General features: G+C 50.2%; 1 protein-coding gene across 3 annotated transcripts in view; it reads left to right on the top strand.

The window, feature by feature from the left end:
- SLC6A17 (solute carrier family 6 member 17) overlaps positions 1-17,184 on the top strand; it is a 52,896-nt gene that overhangs the window by 21,084 nt on the left and 14,628 nt on the right. For 2 of the 3 annotated variants that reach the window (XM_049880120.1, XM_049880122.1), the window contains exons 2-6: positions 300-672; positions 6,292-6,449; positions 8,529-8,655; positions 9,408-9,589; positions 11,231-11,341. In XM_049880120.1, the coding sequence (XP_049736077.1) occupies positions 387-672; positions 6,292-6,449; positions 8,529-8,655; positions 9,408-9,589; positions 11,231-11,341 (864 nt within the window). In that variant the 5' untranslated portion in view covers positions 300-386. The remainder of the gene's footprint in view (positions 1-299; positions 673-6,291; positions 6,450-8,528; positions 8,656-9,407; positions 9,590-11,230; positions 11,342-17,184) is intronic. The other variant, XM_049880121.1, reaches the window with a different exon arrangement.

Below are 17,184 nucleotides of genomic sequence, written 5' to 3'. Positions count from 1 at the left end.
GATTTGGGTTTGGTGTATGGTTTTGTGCCATTAGGTTTACCTTTCTAATGATGCTTAGGTAAGGCCTGTGGGAACACTGAGTTTGTAGATCTTGAGCTCCTCAGCTCCTCGCCCCGATGGGAGGGAAGGCAAGCTCGACCTGTAATGAAAAAAAAAAAAAAAAAAGTAGCCTGAAATTCACCTGGGTCGCTGCCAGCCTCAAAGTGTGTGACAGGGAGTTGATCTGGGTTGTGTCCGCTTGGGCTCCTCACCTCCCTGGTGCGGCCAGCTCATCCTCTCCTCTTCACCTGGGTCCACAGGTCCCTGGATGAGAAGCAGCTGACAGCAGCTGAGCCCCACCTTCTCTGTGTGCTCGGGAGCAGGGCTGTGTGGCCCAGGTGGCACCCATGCCGAAGAACAGCAAGGTGACCCAGCGTGAGCACAGCAGCGAGCATGTCACAGAGTCGGTGGCCGACTTGCTGGCCCTTGAGGAGCCAGTGGACTACAAGGAGAGCGTCCTGAATGTGGCTGGCGAGGCAGGTGGCAAGCAGAAGGCAGCAGAGGAGGAGCTGGACACAGAGGACCGGCCCGCCTGGAACAGCAAGCTGCAGTATATCCTCGCCCAGATTGGCTTCTCGGTGGGCCTTGGCAACATCTGGAGGTTCCCCTATCTGTGCCAGAAAAACGGAGGAGGTAAGAGGCAGCAAAAGGGGGGCTGAGGGCTGCAAAGGAACATCCAGTGCTGAGGCAGAACTGGGGCCCTTGTAGGTTGGTGTTCAGAACTCCAGAGTAAGACTCCCCAGAAATAGCTGTGATGATGGCTAGTAGCTCTCCAGAGGCTGCACAGCATGATGATAAGGATGTGGGCTCTGGCCCCAAACTGCCTGGGTTCAAATCCTATCCCAGCCAGTCAGCTCTGGGACCTTGTACCAGTTACTTAACCTCTCTGTGCCTCACCTGTAAAATGGGGTAGTAGCAGTTCCTGCCTCACAGATAGTTGGGAGGATTAAGTAACTTTACATGTGAAATGCTTCCCACAGTACCTGACACACAGTAAAGGGCAAATGTTGGCCACTAATATTGAAAGCTTGCTAGGTGACTGGCACTGTTCTAAACACTTCATGGATATTAAGTTCACAGTAGTAGCTTCATGGATGAAAATCAGCATAAAACCAGTTCCCAGAAGGCAGAGATCGGTCATATCCCCGCTTTTTCCATTTCTCCATCATTTCTGACACCAGCTGCCAACACAGCACTCTTTTTCTCTGTTTCTAGTCATGGGGGCTAGAGCAGACCTTGTAAGTGACGAGGCACTGTCTTTGGGTTTGTTAATTTGCTGGAACAACTCACAGAACTCATGGAAAATATTGTACTTACGACTACCAGTTTTTTGTAGTAAAAAGAAGTAAATCAGAATCGTGCTAAGAAAGAGATGCACAGGTGAGGTCTGGGAAGGTTTCCAGTGCGGACTTGCCATGTCTCAGAGAGGGCACATCACTCTCCCTTCACCAACCAGGAAGCTCTCTGAGTCTTCGTGTTCTAGGCTTTAGTTGGCCAGTCCTGCATGATGGGTCAAATCATGCCTCCTCAGGCTATTTGATGTCAGCCTCCCAGGTAAGTCTCTTCTGGTCTGGTCAGTCCCTACTTGCCAGCACAAATCCTCAGGTGTGGCCTGGAAGTTCCAGACTGAGGCACCTCGATTACTCCAAGGGTTACTTCTCCAGAGCCAAGGACAAAGGCTTTCTTACTTCCTTACTAGGTCCTTTACCCTGCAGGTTAAACTAAATACTGCTGATATTTGAGCAGTTTTGAACAACCCAAGAACCAATTTCAGATGGTTCAACCAAATACTAACTCACTGAATCCTCCCAACAACCCTATGAGAAAAGAGTTCTCATTATCCTTACCTTAGAGACTGCAAAATTGAGGCACAGAGAGATTAGGTAACTTGCTCAAGGTCACACAGCTAGTGACAAAGTCAGGTTCATACCTGACAGCCTGGCCCCAGAACCTGAGCCTTTAACCACCATACCTACTGGCTTCTAAGTAAGAGGGGCCTTACCCTGCCCTCCTTATTTAATCCACCTCAGGGATCCTGCTTCTGGTGTCAAATCCCTGCCAGCACTTCCAGCCCTCAGAGTGGGTAGACACACCCAGGACGTGTCCCCGCAGCAACTCAAAGGCAGGCTGAAATTTCCCAAAGGCAGCTTGCTCTGAAACCAGGGGAAAACGGGTATAAAATAAAGAGAAACCCAACAGGCTGAAAGCAATGTTTCCAAGTTTAGACCTCTGGTCCTGAAAAGGTGACCTGAGTCAGCAGAGAGCTTCTGGCTCCTGAGTCCCTGTGCCCTGGGATTCCCACATTCCAGCTTTGCAGGCATTTTAATAGGTCTCCTTCTTTCCTTGCTCTGTGGGTCTCTCTCCATGTAGGCTCTCCCCAAAGATGCAGCATCATTCATATTCTTTCTTCCTGGTTTGACAGCAAATTCTGGCCGGGGGACTTCTCTTCCTTTCTAGTTTCTATTGAATGACAGGGGGTGAGAATGCTGTCTTGATGCCTTTGCCATTGAATTAGGCCAGAGACTTCCATCTTTCCACCATGGAATAGTATATTCACCACATGCTGTTTTTTTTTTTTTTTTCTTTCAATAAGTAACTGCCAATCAGAGCTTTTGTTGTGCACAGCATGGCCTGGTCACTGAGAAGGTTGCCAGTCCAGCCCAAAGCAAACATATGCGTATAAGTGCGTGGCCTCCTTTATGCCCTGTGAGATGTTAGGAATAGCTTGGAGGCACCCAAGATGACTTTGAATAACACCTGGCATTTGGGACTTCAGCTGGGAACCTCTTACGCTGTCCTTTCTGGCTTAGGTGATCAGTTCTGTCTGCACTTGGTGCTGAATCACAGAGTCCTTCTCCACACCACACACACCTCCCGCCAGGGCAGTGTTCTTGCCAACGTCTGCCAGCCACAGCGTCACCGGACAGTCTCCATGGCACCAGCCACCAAGGGCCAATGCCAGAGGGGCAGTGCCATCAGCTGCAGGGTTCTGAGTGACCATACCCTATTCCTGCCGGCATTCCTCCATCCTCTCGGGTTCCTTGAATCCCTCTTTTATCTCTGCCTTTAACCATCCAATAATTTATGGGTTTTATAGTAAGTTGTCTTGAGTATTTTTTGGAAGGAGGTGAATTATCACAAGAAGGAGGCAGCTGTTTGTTCCGAGAGCTGATGCTCGATAGTTTAGAGCCATTTTAACTGGTCTCCCTCCTTTACCTGCTCTGTGAGTGTCTCCCCATGTAGGCTCTCCCCAAAGACGCAGCTCCATTCAGGAACACTCTCCTCCTTTTCAAAACAAATTCTTCCCAGGTTCAACAGCAAAGCTTAGTTCTGGATCTAAACCCTGCAGCTCCACTGCGCTCTCCCAGATGCTGACGGTTTCTTTATTTTGCATCCTCTTAGTTTCCTTTTTTTTTTTTTCCCCTGTGTATTTTTATGAGGAAGCACATGTGTTTAACGAGTGATCACTATGGGTAAGTAACTCATTTAATCTTTGCGACAACCCTGTGCAGTGGGTGTAGGCTTGAGCCATATGAAGTGGCTGTTTTTGTAAGCCAAAAATGGTCACATATCAGCCACCTCATATTTTCATCCTCTTTATACCGTGAGAGCACAGCAGCACAGAGAGGTCAAGTAATTTGGCCAAAGTCACACAGCTAGTAAGTGGCAGAGCCGGGATTCAAGCCCAGAAGGTCAGATTCCACGGTCTGGATCTTAACTCCTTCTCAATATGTATCTAAACAAGCTGAGATCAAGGTCGGCTTCTAAACCCCAGGAATAACCCTAGGGTTTGCCAGAGGCTCGGAGTGTAGATGGAGACATAGACTATTAGAGATCAGGGACCTCAGAGATTCGGAACCCATCCCTTTGTAGTCATATTCTGCCTGATTTCCTGAACCCCTGAGCAGTGCTCCCACCTGTTCAAACTGATGACCTGAGGCTCCTGGGGGCCACTGAAACATCAATGGAAATTCACTTGGCTCCCCAAGTTGTGTCGCCAAATGATTTCAACAAGGGTTAATATGAGAGTACCTCTGATTAAACAAGGATTCTGCTCACCCAGATGGCGGCCCCCAGAGCTCTCTGGTTAGCTGGACCCTGGCATGGCAGAGAGGCCTGCAGCCACGTCAGTGCCCTGGGCCTGGCTGGGGCACACAGGGCCTGATGGCAGGAGGTCGACTTCTGGTCTTTGCTACAGGGTGGCTCTTTGGACGGCACTCACCTGGACTCTTGCTCTGTTTGTTTGGGGAGAGGAGAGAAGCACCCATAGAGGATACCAGCCTGTTCCGCTGATACCCAACACCCATCTCCCTACACATCATGGCCTGTCCAAGGACACGAGGGCAAAATACAAAATTAGCAAGGCCGTATCTCCTTGCCTCCTGCAGCAAATCACATCTGTCCTCTTCCATGTCCCCATGCCCAGGATAAGAGACTGAGCTAGACAGACCAGGAGTCTAAGGGTGTGGTCATTCAGACCCTCCCTCCGATGGGCACTATGATGAGGCTATTTGCTGGTGACGAGTTGAATTTAGATGGACTGTGTCCATGTGTGTGTTTAATTGGTTAGATGCTGTTGTACTTAGGTTTGGTGGGTCGCTTCCCTGAGAAGCCTTTTCTGATTAGCTCCATTGGACCCCAACCCCTCCTTTTCTGTGACCCTCAGCCCGTATGTGCTTTGTGGGTCATGTGTGGGGGGGGATCTGTATATGTGCCTGTGTGTGTGTCTGTGTGTCTGTGTGTGTGTTGTGTGCCTCTGTGTGTGTGTGTATACACACGCGCCGACTGCTTGTGTGAATCTGAGGGTCCTGCTGTTCTGTAGTAGTGTCTGTGCCTTCTGTAGACCTCAATGAACAGCTGACTGTTGACAAGTGCCCAGGCTTGTGTCCGGGCTTGCCTAATCCCCACGGTTCATTGGCAGATTGGGCACACGTTTGAGGAGCACATGGGAGGTTATGTTATGGGAGGAGGAGCAATGTGTCTGGTGGTCTCCTGGAGACTCCACTTGTGAGGCTTGGTCTGGGGCGCTGGGTGACCAGTCTGGGGCCTGGTGACTGGGCTGGCCTGACACTGTTTGGCAGACAGGCAGGCTGTGCTGCCAGCGCTGCTAACAGGACTAGGTTGTTGTTGGCCTGGCTCTCAGCGGAGGCACTCATCTGTGTCCAGACGTTGTTTTAATTCTCCTGCTAAATGCCCTGTCACTTGAAATCGAGATTGTGTCTGCAGTGAGGCCCAGGACAGCGAGATTAATTTATCATCTGGAATCTTTAGTGAGATCCATTCTCCTCTTTATGATCCTCCCGGCTATGCTTTCCTGAGCTGCTAATTTCTCTCCCATTCCTCCTAATTAGCTGTAGATTAATGGCCATCCAGGTCAGATCCTCCTCCCTGGAGGGCTTCCAAGGAAGGTCTGCTTCCCCGGAGCTGCCAAATCTGCTGTGTCAGCATCTGGTTCCTCAGGGAAGTTGTGCCATGTGTCTGGGTGTGGGGGAGGGGGACAAGCAAGCAGGCCCCTCCCTCTGGGTCAGCTGTTTGTGGGCAGGAGGGGTGTAATCAGGTGTCCACATCATGAGGTGACTGTGTCTGTCTGTGTGTGACTTGCATGTGGATTCCAGAGAGGCAGTTCGACGTGTGTTGTGTCTGTCCGTCTTTGAGTCTAGCGTTTTGAGAGCGAGGCACCGACCACACATGGATTCCTCCTTTAGTGTTTCAGGTCAAGGGAATTGCGGGGAGGAGGGCTGCATGGGCCAGTGTGTAGTGGGTCACACCAGGAGCAGTGATTGTCCATTAGGTAAGGTAAGCAGGGTGCTTACCTTGCTTACCAGGTCATCTGTAGTGAAATTATTCACTACAGATTGGTAAGTAAGCACAAGTAAGCCCGTGCTTAGCTTGCTTATGGAGTCATCCACCTCATCAGGGAATGTAAATTTGAAAAGAGGAAGGTGCTGTGGGGTTGGGAGAGAGACAGATGCCAACCATACCTAGAAACAGAATCTTCGATGTGGTGAAAAATGTGAAATTGGTCACTACACATGATCTGGTAAGCGAGGTAAGCACTGTGCTTACCTTGCCTATTGGATAATCTGCCCCTGGGTGACAGGAATGAGCCAGGCCATTCACAAAGGAGCACAAGGACTGGAGCGGTTTGAGGATGTCAGCGATGTAGCCGAGATACAGGATGTGCCGCACCCCTTCTCCCTCACCCTGCTGTGTGCCTGCCTACTCTCCAGCACCCCTCCTCTCTCCCCATAGGTGCCTACCTGGTGCCCTACCTGGTGCTGCTGATCGTTATCGGGATGCCCCTGTTCTTCCTAGAGCTGGCTGTGGGCCAGAGGATCCGCCGCGGGAGCATCGGTGTGTGGCACTACGTGTGCCCCCGCCTGGGGGGCATCGGCTTCTCCAGCTGCATAGTGAGTTGAGGGGGCTGCTGGGGGCCGGCTAAGTGAGAGGCAAAGGGGCTGCTCTTGGATACCTGGGAGGAGGTCACCGTTTACAGACCGGGGCCCTGGGCTGGGTCAAGGGCAGAGAGGGAGACCCTCAACTAGTATCCCAGGACCACAGTCACCATATTTCCTGCCAACCCTGGTGGTGTAGTGGTTAAGAGGTACAGCCGCTAACCAAAAGGTCGGCAGTTCAAATCTACCAGGCGCTCCTCGGAAACTTTATGGGGCAGTTCTGCTCTGTCCTATAGGGTCACTGTGAGTCAGAGTGGACTCGACAGCAACAGGTTTTTTTAAAAAACAGGACGTCATATTTGATATTGGTGCTAGGCAGAAAAAGCTGGGACTTATTCATGAGGGGCTACCTGAGACATGTCAAGCAGAGTTCTCTGCGGGCCTGTGGGCCATCTGAGATACCACCATCTCCTGATCAGCCGGCCAGCTACCTGTGAGGGGAGGCTCTTCCTCTTTCCGTGGTTAAAATGCATTTTAACTGGGTAAGTGGGTGGAGCAGGAAGAGGCGATTTAGTACTGGGCCTCAAGGTCTCCTTGCCATTTTGCTGTGCAAGTGAGCAGAGTGAGAGAAGGCTCAGGCAGGAACCCTGTGGCCAACCCAGGACAGGTGAAGCTTTGGAACAATGGGAGACAGGGTGACCCTACTGGCCTTAGGTGGGGGACTCTGTGAAGGTCCTGGCCCCTCCAAGGAGGCTGCAGATGAGGCCCTCCTCAGAGCTGTAGGTGAGGCAACCAAGCATCCCTTACGGGCAGAGCCTGCAGACACCCATGCTCACACTTGGAAATCTCTTCTGCAAGGGGCTGGTAATTCTCAGGCCTGGCAGCAGGCGGAGAGCAAAAGAGGGTCTGTGTGACCCAGGGCATCACCTCTGCACGGGTGTAAACAGCACCAGTTGCCATATGAGTCAGCTCCAAATCATGGTGACCCCATGTGTGTCAGAGCAGAATTGTGCTCCATAGGGGATTCCAATGGCTGCTATTTCGGAAGCAGAGTGCCAGGTCTTTCTTCCGAGGAGCCTGTGGGTAGACTCAAAGTGCCAGTCTTCTGGTTAGCAGCCCAGAGTGTTAACTGTCTGCACCACCCAGGTACTACAACACAGCCAAATCCAGCCCTCTGCTGAGGCTGCTGCGTGTATACGCAGGAGTGTGTGTGTGATCTTCTCCTTAGACTGAACATGCCCAGGTAAAGGTTGTGGCTTCTCCCCCTATAGTCCCCATAAGGTTTGCCATATGAGCATCTGCCCCTGTACACAGGGGCTCAGGTCAAATTGCTGAAGCAAATGGCCTTCAGCTCTTGCACTAACAAGCAATCCCAGTGATGCATAATATAGCCAGGCCCCTGGAGATAGGAAGGAGGGACCTCTCAATGCCCGAAGTGGGTGTAGCACATCCCTGCACAGGAAAAGCATTGCTTTCAAAGAAACCCCTGGCACCCTCAGTCAGAGTCCATGCCCGCCTATTTTAAAGAAATCCTACTAAGGTTAGATATTGTGTTTCCAGGCCTACAGCAGCTTAGAAGCAAGAAATGAGAACGGTTATCTTTCTAGAGGCAGGCTGCTGACCGCGGCAAAGAGAGAGTAGTATCCAGAGAGAAGCGAGGACATAGGAAACCAATGAGAAGCATCCAGAAAGCCTCAAAAACACTGCAGTCTGAGGCTGTTTGTTCCGGGGCAAAAAGCTGTACAGGCCCCCATAGCCTTGGGGGCTCTCTGTAATTGCAATCCTGAGTCATCAGGAAAGCTGGGGAAGAGCTTCCAGCATTTGGGAAGAATTTCGAACAGGAAAGGATTAGCATCGTTAAGAGTTTGTTGCTTAAAGGAGAAAATGTTAATATCTGAAAGTTCCTGTGGGTTCCCTGGATACCAGATGAGTGGAGTGTTGGGGGGAGGCCCTCAGCTGCCCACGACTTGTCTCAGCTTCCTTCTTGGAGGCCGTGCAGCTGGGTTCTGTGCAGTTGGGTCCTGTGCCCTGGGCTTTGGAGGGAGGTGGTGCCGCCTGCAGCCTCCTCACCCACCCACTGGCCGCTGCCCTCAGGTCTGCCTCTTTGTCGGGCTGTATTACAATGTGATCATCGGGTGGAGCATCTTCTATTTCTTCAAGTCCTTCCAGTACCCACTGCCCTGGAGCGAATGTCCCGTTGTCAGGAATGGGACCGTGGCAGGCAAGTATGAGACCCATGAGGGACCCCGTTGGGGATCCCAGCCAGCTCTGTCCCCTGAAGGAATATAAGAGATTTAGGGCACAGATTTGGGAGTTCACTGACTTGCTGTGCCACCCTGGATAAGTCAGTTAATGTTTCTGAACCTCCTTTCCTCTTCCCCAGTGAGGATGATCTCTTACTGGCCTATCCCAACAGAATTCTTATGGGCATTGAGTAAAATAATGAGTGATTTGCATTTAACTGTTATCATCTGTGCTGTGTAACTCTAACGCCATCCTAACCCGGAACAATCTAATCTGCCTGCCTGTCCTATAAAGGCTGGATTATTATCCCACCTCACAGATGGGAAAACTGAGGTCCAGGGTGACTTTCGCATAGTCACACCACCCATTTAACCAAAGGTCTGGGATGAGAATCCAGATCCCCAGGTCCCAGATTGGGACCTTTCCCAAACAATGTTAGGCCGGTTCATCCTAACCCTTCCTGCCCTCCACGGGTGGAGGTGGGCTGGAGGGGGGCCTGGGTGGGAATTCAGCCAGGTCAGTGTGTCCTGACACCTCCCAGGCCCCACTAGGATTCGGGAGTCTTCAGGTTCTGCCAGATCCTGGCTAACCCAGAACAAGCACAGCCCCTCCCTGCTGTCCACCGTCAGCCATCTTGTCACCCTCTTGCTGCCCTGGTGGCGGTCCAGCAGAGGAGGTGACCCCACAGATCTCGGCCACTGAGGCCCTGTGGTCTTTGCTGCATTTCAGTGGTGGAGGCTGAGTGTGAAAAGAGCTCAGCCACCACCTACTTCTGGTACCGGGAGGCCTTGGACATCTCCAACTCCATCTCGGAGAGCGGGGGCCTCAACTGGAAGATGACCCTCTGCCTCCTCGTGGCCTGGAGCCTTGTGGGCATGGCCGTCGTCAAGGGCATCCAGTCCTCAGGGAAGGTGAGTGGGGGACACCCAGACCCAAAGAGAGGGCTAAGAATCCTGGGTGGCCCCGTGCGGGGTCCTTAGGGTGGGCTCCGGCTCTGGAGTGGCTCAGGGTGATGACAGAGGAGGGGGTGGGAACATCACTGTCGCAGCGTTGTTCCCCGTGGACGGCCCATCAGGAGTGGCGATGCGGGGACATCACTGCCCTGCCCGCCAGCTGCCTCCGCACTCAGGAAACTCAGGCCTACTCTGAAGGCATTAAAGAGAAGGAAAACTAGAAGCATTGGCCCAGGGATATCCATCTAGATCCTGGTCCTTCAAGGTTCCCAAACAAAAGCCCTAGAAAAGTCTGCTGTGAGCAATTTTGGGTAAAAACCAGCAGCTCATCATGGCTACAACTGAAGGGCTCCTTGGGCAGGTGGGTGCTGTGCATGAAGGGGGTTTGGAGGGCTGCTCTGTACCAATCTCTGAGAGTGCAGACCAGCCACGCCCCATACACCCTTTTCCATCAGCTCAGCCCTCTTTTAAGTAGGGGCCCTTCTTATTTGTCACATATCACTATTCATCAATTGCTAGGGCTGGAAAGAATGTTTGAGATCCTGTAGTCCTATGCATTCATTTTACAGATGAGGGAACTGAGGCCCAGAGAGGGACAGCAACCTGCCTAAGGTCACACAGCCAGTCAGTCTCAGAGCTGAAACTAGAACCCTGGCCGTCTGTCTGAGCCTCCAGGGTCCTTAACCAGACTTGAGGAGGAGTGAAGCTAAGTTACCCGGAAAGGTAGAGTGGTCCCAGGCACCGGCCTCTTCCCTCTCCAGAGTCCCGAATAGCAGCTGACACTTCATGGCACTTATTAGGCACTGCCACATGTATGAATGCATATGGTCTATAACAGCCTTATGAGTTAGGATCATTATACCCATTTTGTAGGTGAGGAAATAGAGGCACATTGAGGTTAAGTAATTAGCCCAGGTCACATGGTTAGTAAATGGTAGAGCCAGGATCAGAGCTCAGATAGTCTAGCTCCAGATATACAGGCTCTTAACCTCTCCACCATCCTGCCCCAGCAGCTCTCCTGTTACTTTGTTTCACCTCAGCAGACATTTTGTGAGCCTGTCCTTTGTGTGAGGCTCTTCCACCAGGCACATGGGGATATGGAAATATGCAAAAGATGCACATGGTCCCTGCTGAAAAAGAGCACACAGGAAGCTAGGACCTTCTCCTGATGTTTTTTGCTTGGGACCTACCTATCGAACCTCCCACAGATCTTGTGTCAAAGGAGTTCTGAGGACAGGGAGATGCTTAGGGGGTCCGCTGGAGGCAGGAAGAGAAGAGCAGACACGAAGCATGGAAAAATGAAGAGGGGAGAACAAAGGGCTCTCTTGGCTCTTGGTGGCCCTGGAGTGTGGGGGGGATGCCTGGCCTGGCCCTGCCAGCGCTTGAAAGGAGAAAACAAGCCCAGGTACAGCCCATGCGGACTCCAGCTTGGTCCTGATCCTGCCTCTCCCTCTGCTCAAAGCCAGGCGTGCGGTGGTTTGGCCCCATGCCCAGGAGCGTTAGGGCTCTGCCTTGTGCTGCCTTCAGAGGAGGCTCGTGTGCCTCAGCTGTGGATGGAGGAGGGGCTCTGCCCTCTATGAGTCCCTGTCCTCTCTGCAGGTGATGTATTTTAGCTCCCTCTTCCCCTACGTGGTGCTGGCCTGCTTCCTGGTCCGGGGGCTACTGCTGCGAGGGGCTGTCGATGGCATCCTTCACATGTTCACTCCCAAGGTAAGAGTCTGGGCTCCCGCATGCTGGGAGACAATGACCGCTCCCCTGGGCCTGGTCAACTGCACGCAGTTTAATGCACACTGAGCAGTGGTACCTTGTGTTGGGCATCGTATCAGGTCTCAGAGGGATGCCCTGCCCTCAAGGATCCAAGGAGAGGGACAATGCATCAATTTGGGTGAAATCAGAAAAAGCTTCAGGGAGGAGGTGACATCTAAGATGAGCCTTAGGGAACAGGTAGGATTGCACTAGGCCATTGCAATTAAAGGGAGCCAGCTGGGCAAGAGCGTGGAGGTGGGAAGCCCTGGGCCTATGAGGCAAGGGTGGGAAGTCAGTGTGGCTGGGGTAGTGGGGAGAGAGAAGTGGGGGGCTTCCTTGGGTGGATCCATCACAGCAGGAACGGAGAGAAGATGCCTAAGAGACAAGAGCTCCCCTGGGAACCCCAGTTCAGACCCAAATCGGGGGAACGAGGTTACTATTTTATTAAAGATAATAAATTACATGGAGAGTGATTTCATCCTTTTCAAGGCCTTTCGCATCTCCTCTCATTTAACTCTCTCAGTAGTCCAGGGAGGGGGACAGAGCTAGGTCACAGTCACATCCAGAGCTTGCAGCTGAGGCACAGGTGTCTTGAGATGAATATCCAGGTTTCCTAAAGGTGGTCTTGCTCCAACATGTGGCCTTGCCTCTCTGTGACCCCCCAGACCACTGGACCCAGCTGGCATGAGCCAGTCCATTGAGGAATAAGAGAATTTCAAATGCAGACTGGCATGCCTTTCAAGGTGCTCCAAGCAATGTACCTGAGTCACCTCGGCGGGCCAGGCTGGAAAGTCCACCTCCAACATGCCAGCTGATCAATAAGCAACCAGCAGGGGCCTAGGGAGATGCCAGTCCCCGGTCTTAGGTCAGTGCTGGGCCAGGCCAGCTCGAGGCCCTCACATTGGCCCCCACTGCTCAATGGTACCATCTTGCACACGTACTCACGGACACACACACACACACCCACCCGTGCACGCATGCAAACACACAGAAATTTCATACCAGATGACACTGGGAGAAGAGTATAGCTCCAGTATGGGGTCTTAAACACTAGCAAGTGGCCATTTAAGATGCATCAATGGGTCTCAACCCACCTGGAGCAAAGGAGAATGAAAAACACCAAAGACACAAGGTAATTATGAGCCCAAGAGACAGAAAGGGCCACATAAACCAGAGACTACATTAGCCTGAGACCGGAAGAACTAGATGGTGCCCGGCTACAACCGATGACTGCCCTGACAGGGAACACAACAGAGAACCCCTGAGGGAGCAGTAGAGCAGTGGGATGCAGACCCCAAATTCTTGTAAAAAGACCAGACTTAATGGTCTGACTGAGACTAGAAGGACCCCGGAGGTCATGGTCCCCAGACCTTCTGTTAGCCCAAGACAGGAACCATTCCCGAAGCCAACTCTTCAGACAGGAATTGGACTGGACTATAGAAAGAAAGTGATACTGGTGAGGAGTGAGCTTCTTGGAGCAAGTAGACACATGAGACTATGTGCGCAGCTCCTGTCTGGAGGGGAGATGAGAGGGCAGAGGGGGACAGAAGCTGGCTGAATGGACATGGAATTAGAGGGTGGAGAGAAGGAGTGCTCTCTCATTAGAGGGAGAGCAACTGGGAGTATATAGCAAGGTGTATATAGATTTTTATATGAGAGACTGACTTGATTTGTAAACTTTCACTTAAAGCACAATAAAAATTAAAAAAGGGGGAAAAAAAAAGAGTATAGCTCCACTGGGGCTTAAAACCCCCATTCCCTCCCTTCTCCCCTGCTCTGCTGCTGTGATGTTTGTGGTGGGGGGCGGGGTGGCAATGGCCAAGGCACAGACTCCTCCGGTCACGTCCGTACACCGACCCCAGGCTTTCTTGGATATAACATCAGAGCTTTCTGCGGGAACAGCCACAAAGGCCCCCTTGATGAAGCACTTAGTGAATTTCCTCAGGCATGAATGTGAATCCCTGGCTATGTGACTGGCCCGGTTGTTAAGAAGAAAAAAATACAAGCCTGGTTTCTTTGGGGGGAAAATGGCCGTGAAAAGGAAGCCAACTGTTTTTATGAATGGCTTCAACTATATTTCTAGATTTCATAATCAGTTGAATGTGTTCGCTTGAGTTTTTCAGTTATTCACTTTATGAGGAGTTTATATGCTCTGGTTTCGTCCATAAGTGTGGAGATTCACAAAGGTCTCCAGATGGGCGCCTTGGTGGTATTGAGTCCGGGTCATGGAACTCCAGGAGGAAATGGGACAGATTTGCTGGGATTAGCTTCTGGTCCCAGCATACACAGCATTGCTCCCCACTTGATTCAAACACTCTTTAAAACTTCTTTTTAGTTTTGAAAAAGATATTTCGGGCTGTAAAAACAAAGGTAATAATACAACCGATATCCTTAAAAAAACAAAAAAAATGTTGCCTTTGAGTCGATTCCGACTCATAGCAGCCCTGCAGGACAGAGTAGAACTGCCCCAGAGAGTTTCCAAGGAGCACCTGGTGGATTCAAACTGCCAGCCTTTTGGTTAGCAGCTATAGCACTTAACCACTACGCCACCAGGGTTTCCACCAATATCCTTAGGAAATAAAATATTACAGATACGGTTTAAGTGCCTGTGTAGCCCTCCCTGATCTCATTGCCTTCCCTCCCCAAAGATAAGCACTATGCTGAATTTGGGGTTTGTCCTGCTAAGACATTAAAATTTGCAGTACAGTCCACCCAGGGGCACCTCAGAAGAAAGGCTTGGTGATCTACTTCTGAAAAACCAGCCATCGAAAACCTTGTGGAGCACAGCTCTACCCACACATGTGGGGTCGCCATGAGTCAGGTCAACTGGCAAGCAACTGGCTTTGTTTGTTTTTCTCCTTAAAATTATGAATCAACAGAGTGGAGAGGAGTGTGCTGTCACGTTGTAAGGGAAAACAACTAGGGTCACATTACAATGTGTGTAAAAGTTTTTGTTTGAGAAACTGACTTGAATTGTAAACTTGCACTTAAAGCACAGTAAAAGGAAAAAAAAACTTGTTCATATATGGGCGTGCATAAGCAATGTACAGCATTTGCGCATCCTTTTAAACTTTATGTAAATGGCATCACATTATACGTATCCTTCTGCGATTTGCTTCTAGTTTTGCTCAGCACTGTTTTGGGACTTCCCATACTAGTATGCATAGCTGTAGTGCATCTCGTATTCCATTGAAGGACTAAACTAAAATGTATGTATCCATGTTTTAGTTGATGATCCTTTATTTCCACTTTTTTCACTATTGCTAATAATGCGCCGCAATCATTCTTGCACAGGTGTTCACGTGCACGCGCTTCTCTAGGCATATATGTAGGGGCGGAACTGCTATGTCAAAGGGTATGCGTAGCTTCAATTTCACTAGACGTTGGCCAAATTGCTCTCCAAAGTGGTCGTACTTACTAACGCTCCCCCCTTTTGTATATGAGAGTCTTAGTTGCCCCACATTTGTCAGACATCAATTTTTGCCAATCAACCAAAAACCAAACCTGTTGCCCTGAGTCGATATGGACTCACAGCGACCCTGTGGCAAATCAGATACAAAATGATCGATATGCCCTTTGAACAACAGGGGGCGCTCCTTTCCAAAATTGTTCTTGGATGTTCAGGAAACACAGAATGATTCTACCTGAGCATTTGTAGAGGTCGGAGTCTTCATGAGGTGAAGCTTTAAAGATCAAACCTGGAGGGCCCTAGAGGAGCCAAGTCACCAATGACCAGCATGGTGCAGCCTCTGGCCCAACCAAGCCTTGGAAGTTTCAGGTCTGAGTAGAGCCTGGGGGCCCATCTTGAGACCTTGCCACTGACCAGCTCCATGGGGGCAGCTCCCCATGGAGGTATGTGTTGAGCAGAAAGAGGAGTCCAAGAGGGCCTCAGAAGCTAAACTGCTCCAACAAGGGCCCTTCACAGCCTGTGCCAATTTGCTCAAGGCAGGTAAGGCTAGTCAGTGGTGATGGCTGGGGTGAGGCTCCAAATTACAAACCCCTCCAAGTCATCTGCTTTGAGGGCGGACTCACTCAAAAATTGCCTGACAGTCTATACACACTACTAGTGCAGAGCTATGACTGTTTCAGTACAGGATTGGGGTGAAATGAGGTGGCCCAGTGGTTAAGAGCTATGGCGAGCTATGGCTGCTAACCAAAAGGTCGAGTCCACCAGCCGCTCCTTAGAAACCATATGGGGCAGTTCTCTGTTTTATAGGGTTGCTATGAGTTGAAATTGACTTGGTGGCAACAGGTTTGTTTTTTTGTGGGGAGCCATTTCAAGTTCTTGCCCTAGAATGGTGTTATAGAGAGCCAGGATCACTGCACACAGTTGTCCAGGCTGTGCACTGCTCCATTCATAGACTACAATGTGAATGGCTTCCCAGGGGTTGTGCCATTTGGCAGCCCTGGCAAAGTGCAAGTAGATTTTTGGCCAGGGCATCTCAGAACCTATCCAGGAGGGGCCGAGTCTCTCCTGAATTATACTGAATGACCTGAAAGGTTCTACCTCCTAGAAAGTCTTCCAGCGTCAGAAATAATCCAGGCCATAGGACTTGGACTTTTGGTTCATGTCTTCAAGCAGACAGCTACTGGATATGATGAATACAATGTGACCAGGATAACATGGTGACCCACTAGCACCTTCGATGGACCAGTAACTCATGTTAATAGCTAGTGAACTTCTTGGGTAGTTTCCCCCCTGATTACTTTCTTTCCATCCAGTTAAAAACCCAGGTCAGCCTGGGGTACCAGGCAATTAACCAAGTGATTTGGTCAACATAAAATGGCGGATTATGATGGATTTTTCTAACCACCAAAACTTTCAGGGAATGTTTATCAAAATTATAACTGTTCATGTCCTTCAGCCCAGCAATTCCACTCCTAGGTATTTATCCTACACTTGTACTCCCACACAAGCATTTGTTTTGATAACAAAAGATTGAAAATAACTCTAATGAATGTTTATAGCAGCATTGTTCATAATAGCCAAAAAAGAGAAACAATCAAATGCCAACTGATGAATGAAAAAAATATGGGTGGCGCAGTGGTTAAGAGCTACAAATGCTAACCAAAAGGCCGGCAGTTCGAGTCTACCAGCTGTTCCTTGGAAACCCTATGAGGCAGTTCTACTCTGTCCTATAGGGTAGCCATGAGTTGGAGTCTACTTGACTGCAACCGGTTAGAGCAGTTGCTGGTTTTAGTTAGTTCGATAGCCATACAATGCAATACTATTCAGACATAACAAGGAATAAAGGCCTGATACCTGCTGCAACGTGGATGAACTTTGCAAACATTATATTGAGTGAAAGAAACAAGTCACAAAACACCACATATTGTATGATTCCATTTATATAAAATGTCCAGAAGAGGCAAATCCACAGAGACAGAAAGATTAGTGGTTGCTTAGGGCTAAGGAGAGGTTGGGGGATAGATGTGAAGTGACTGTTAATGGTGATGAGGTTTCTTTTTGGGGTGATGAAAATGTGCTCTGAGAATATGCTAAAAACCGTTGAATTGTACACTTGAAAAAATAATAATCCACAAAAGAGGGGGAAGTTGATGATTTACGAGAGGAGGGGACCAAAGTCCTTAAATCAACAAAAGAATTCAGCATCTAAGTGGGGGAGTTGGTCCTAGCGAGGAGCACTGACGGTTCCCCAGAGTCTCAGGAGGTCAAGTCCATGGGCACAGACGCCGGTAGAGGAGAAGCTGTGGCAAGGATGGTCTGTGGGGTTCTCTTCTCATTGCATCATTTTTCTCAGTGAAGTAGGAAGCAAGGTCATCAGCTGGGAGTAAGAATGGCGAAG

This window comes from Elephas maximus, chromosome 3 (assembly GCF_024166365.1).
Source record: "Elephas maximus indicus isolate mEleMax1 chromosome 3, mEleMax1 primary haplotype, whole genome shotgun sequence".
NCBI classification, from domain to species: domain Eukaryota; kingdom Metazoa; phylum Chordata; class Mammalia; order Proboscidea; family Elephantidae; genus Elephas; species Elephas maximus.
The sequence above is the reverse complement of the archived record's forward strand: the minus strand, read 5'-3'. Positions and strand labels throughout refer to the sequence as shown.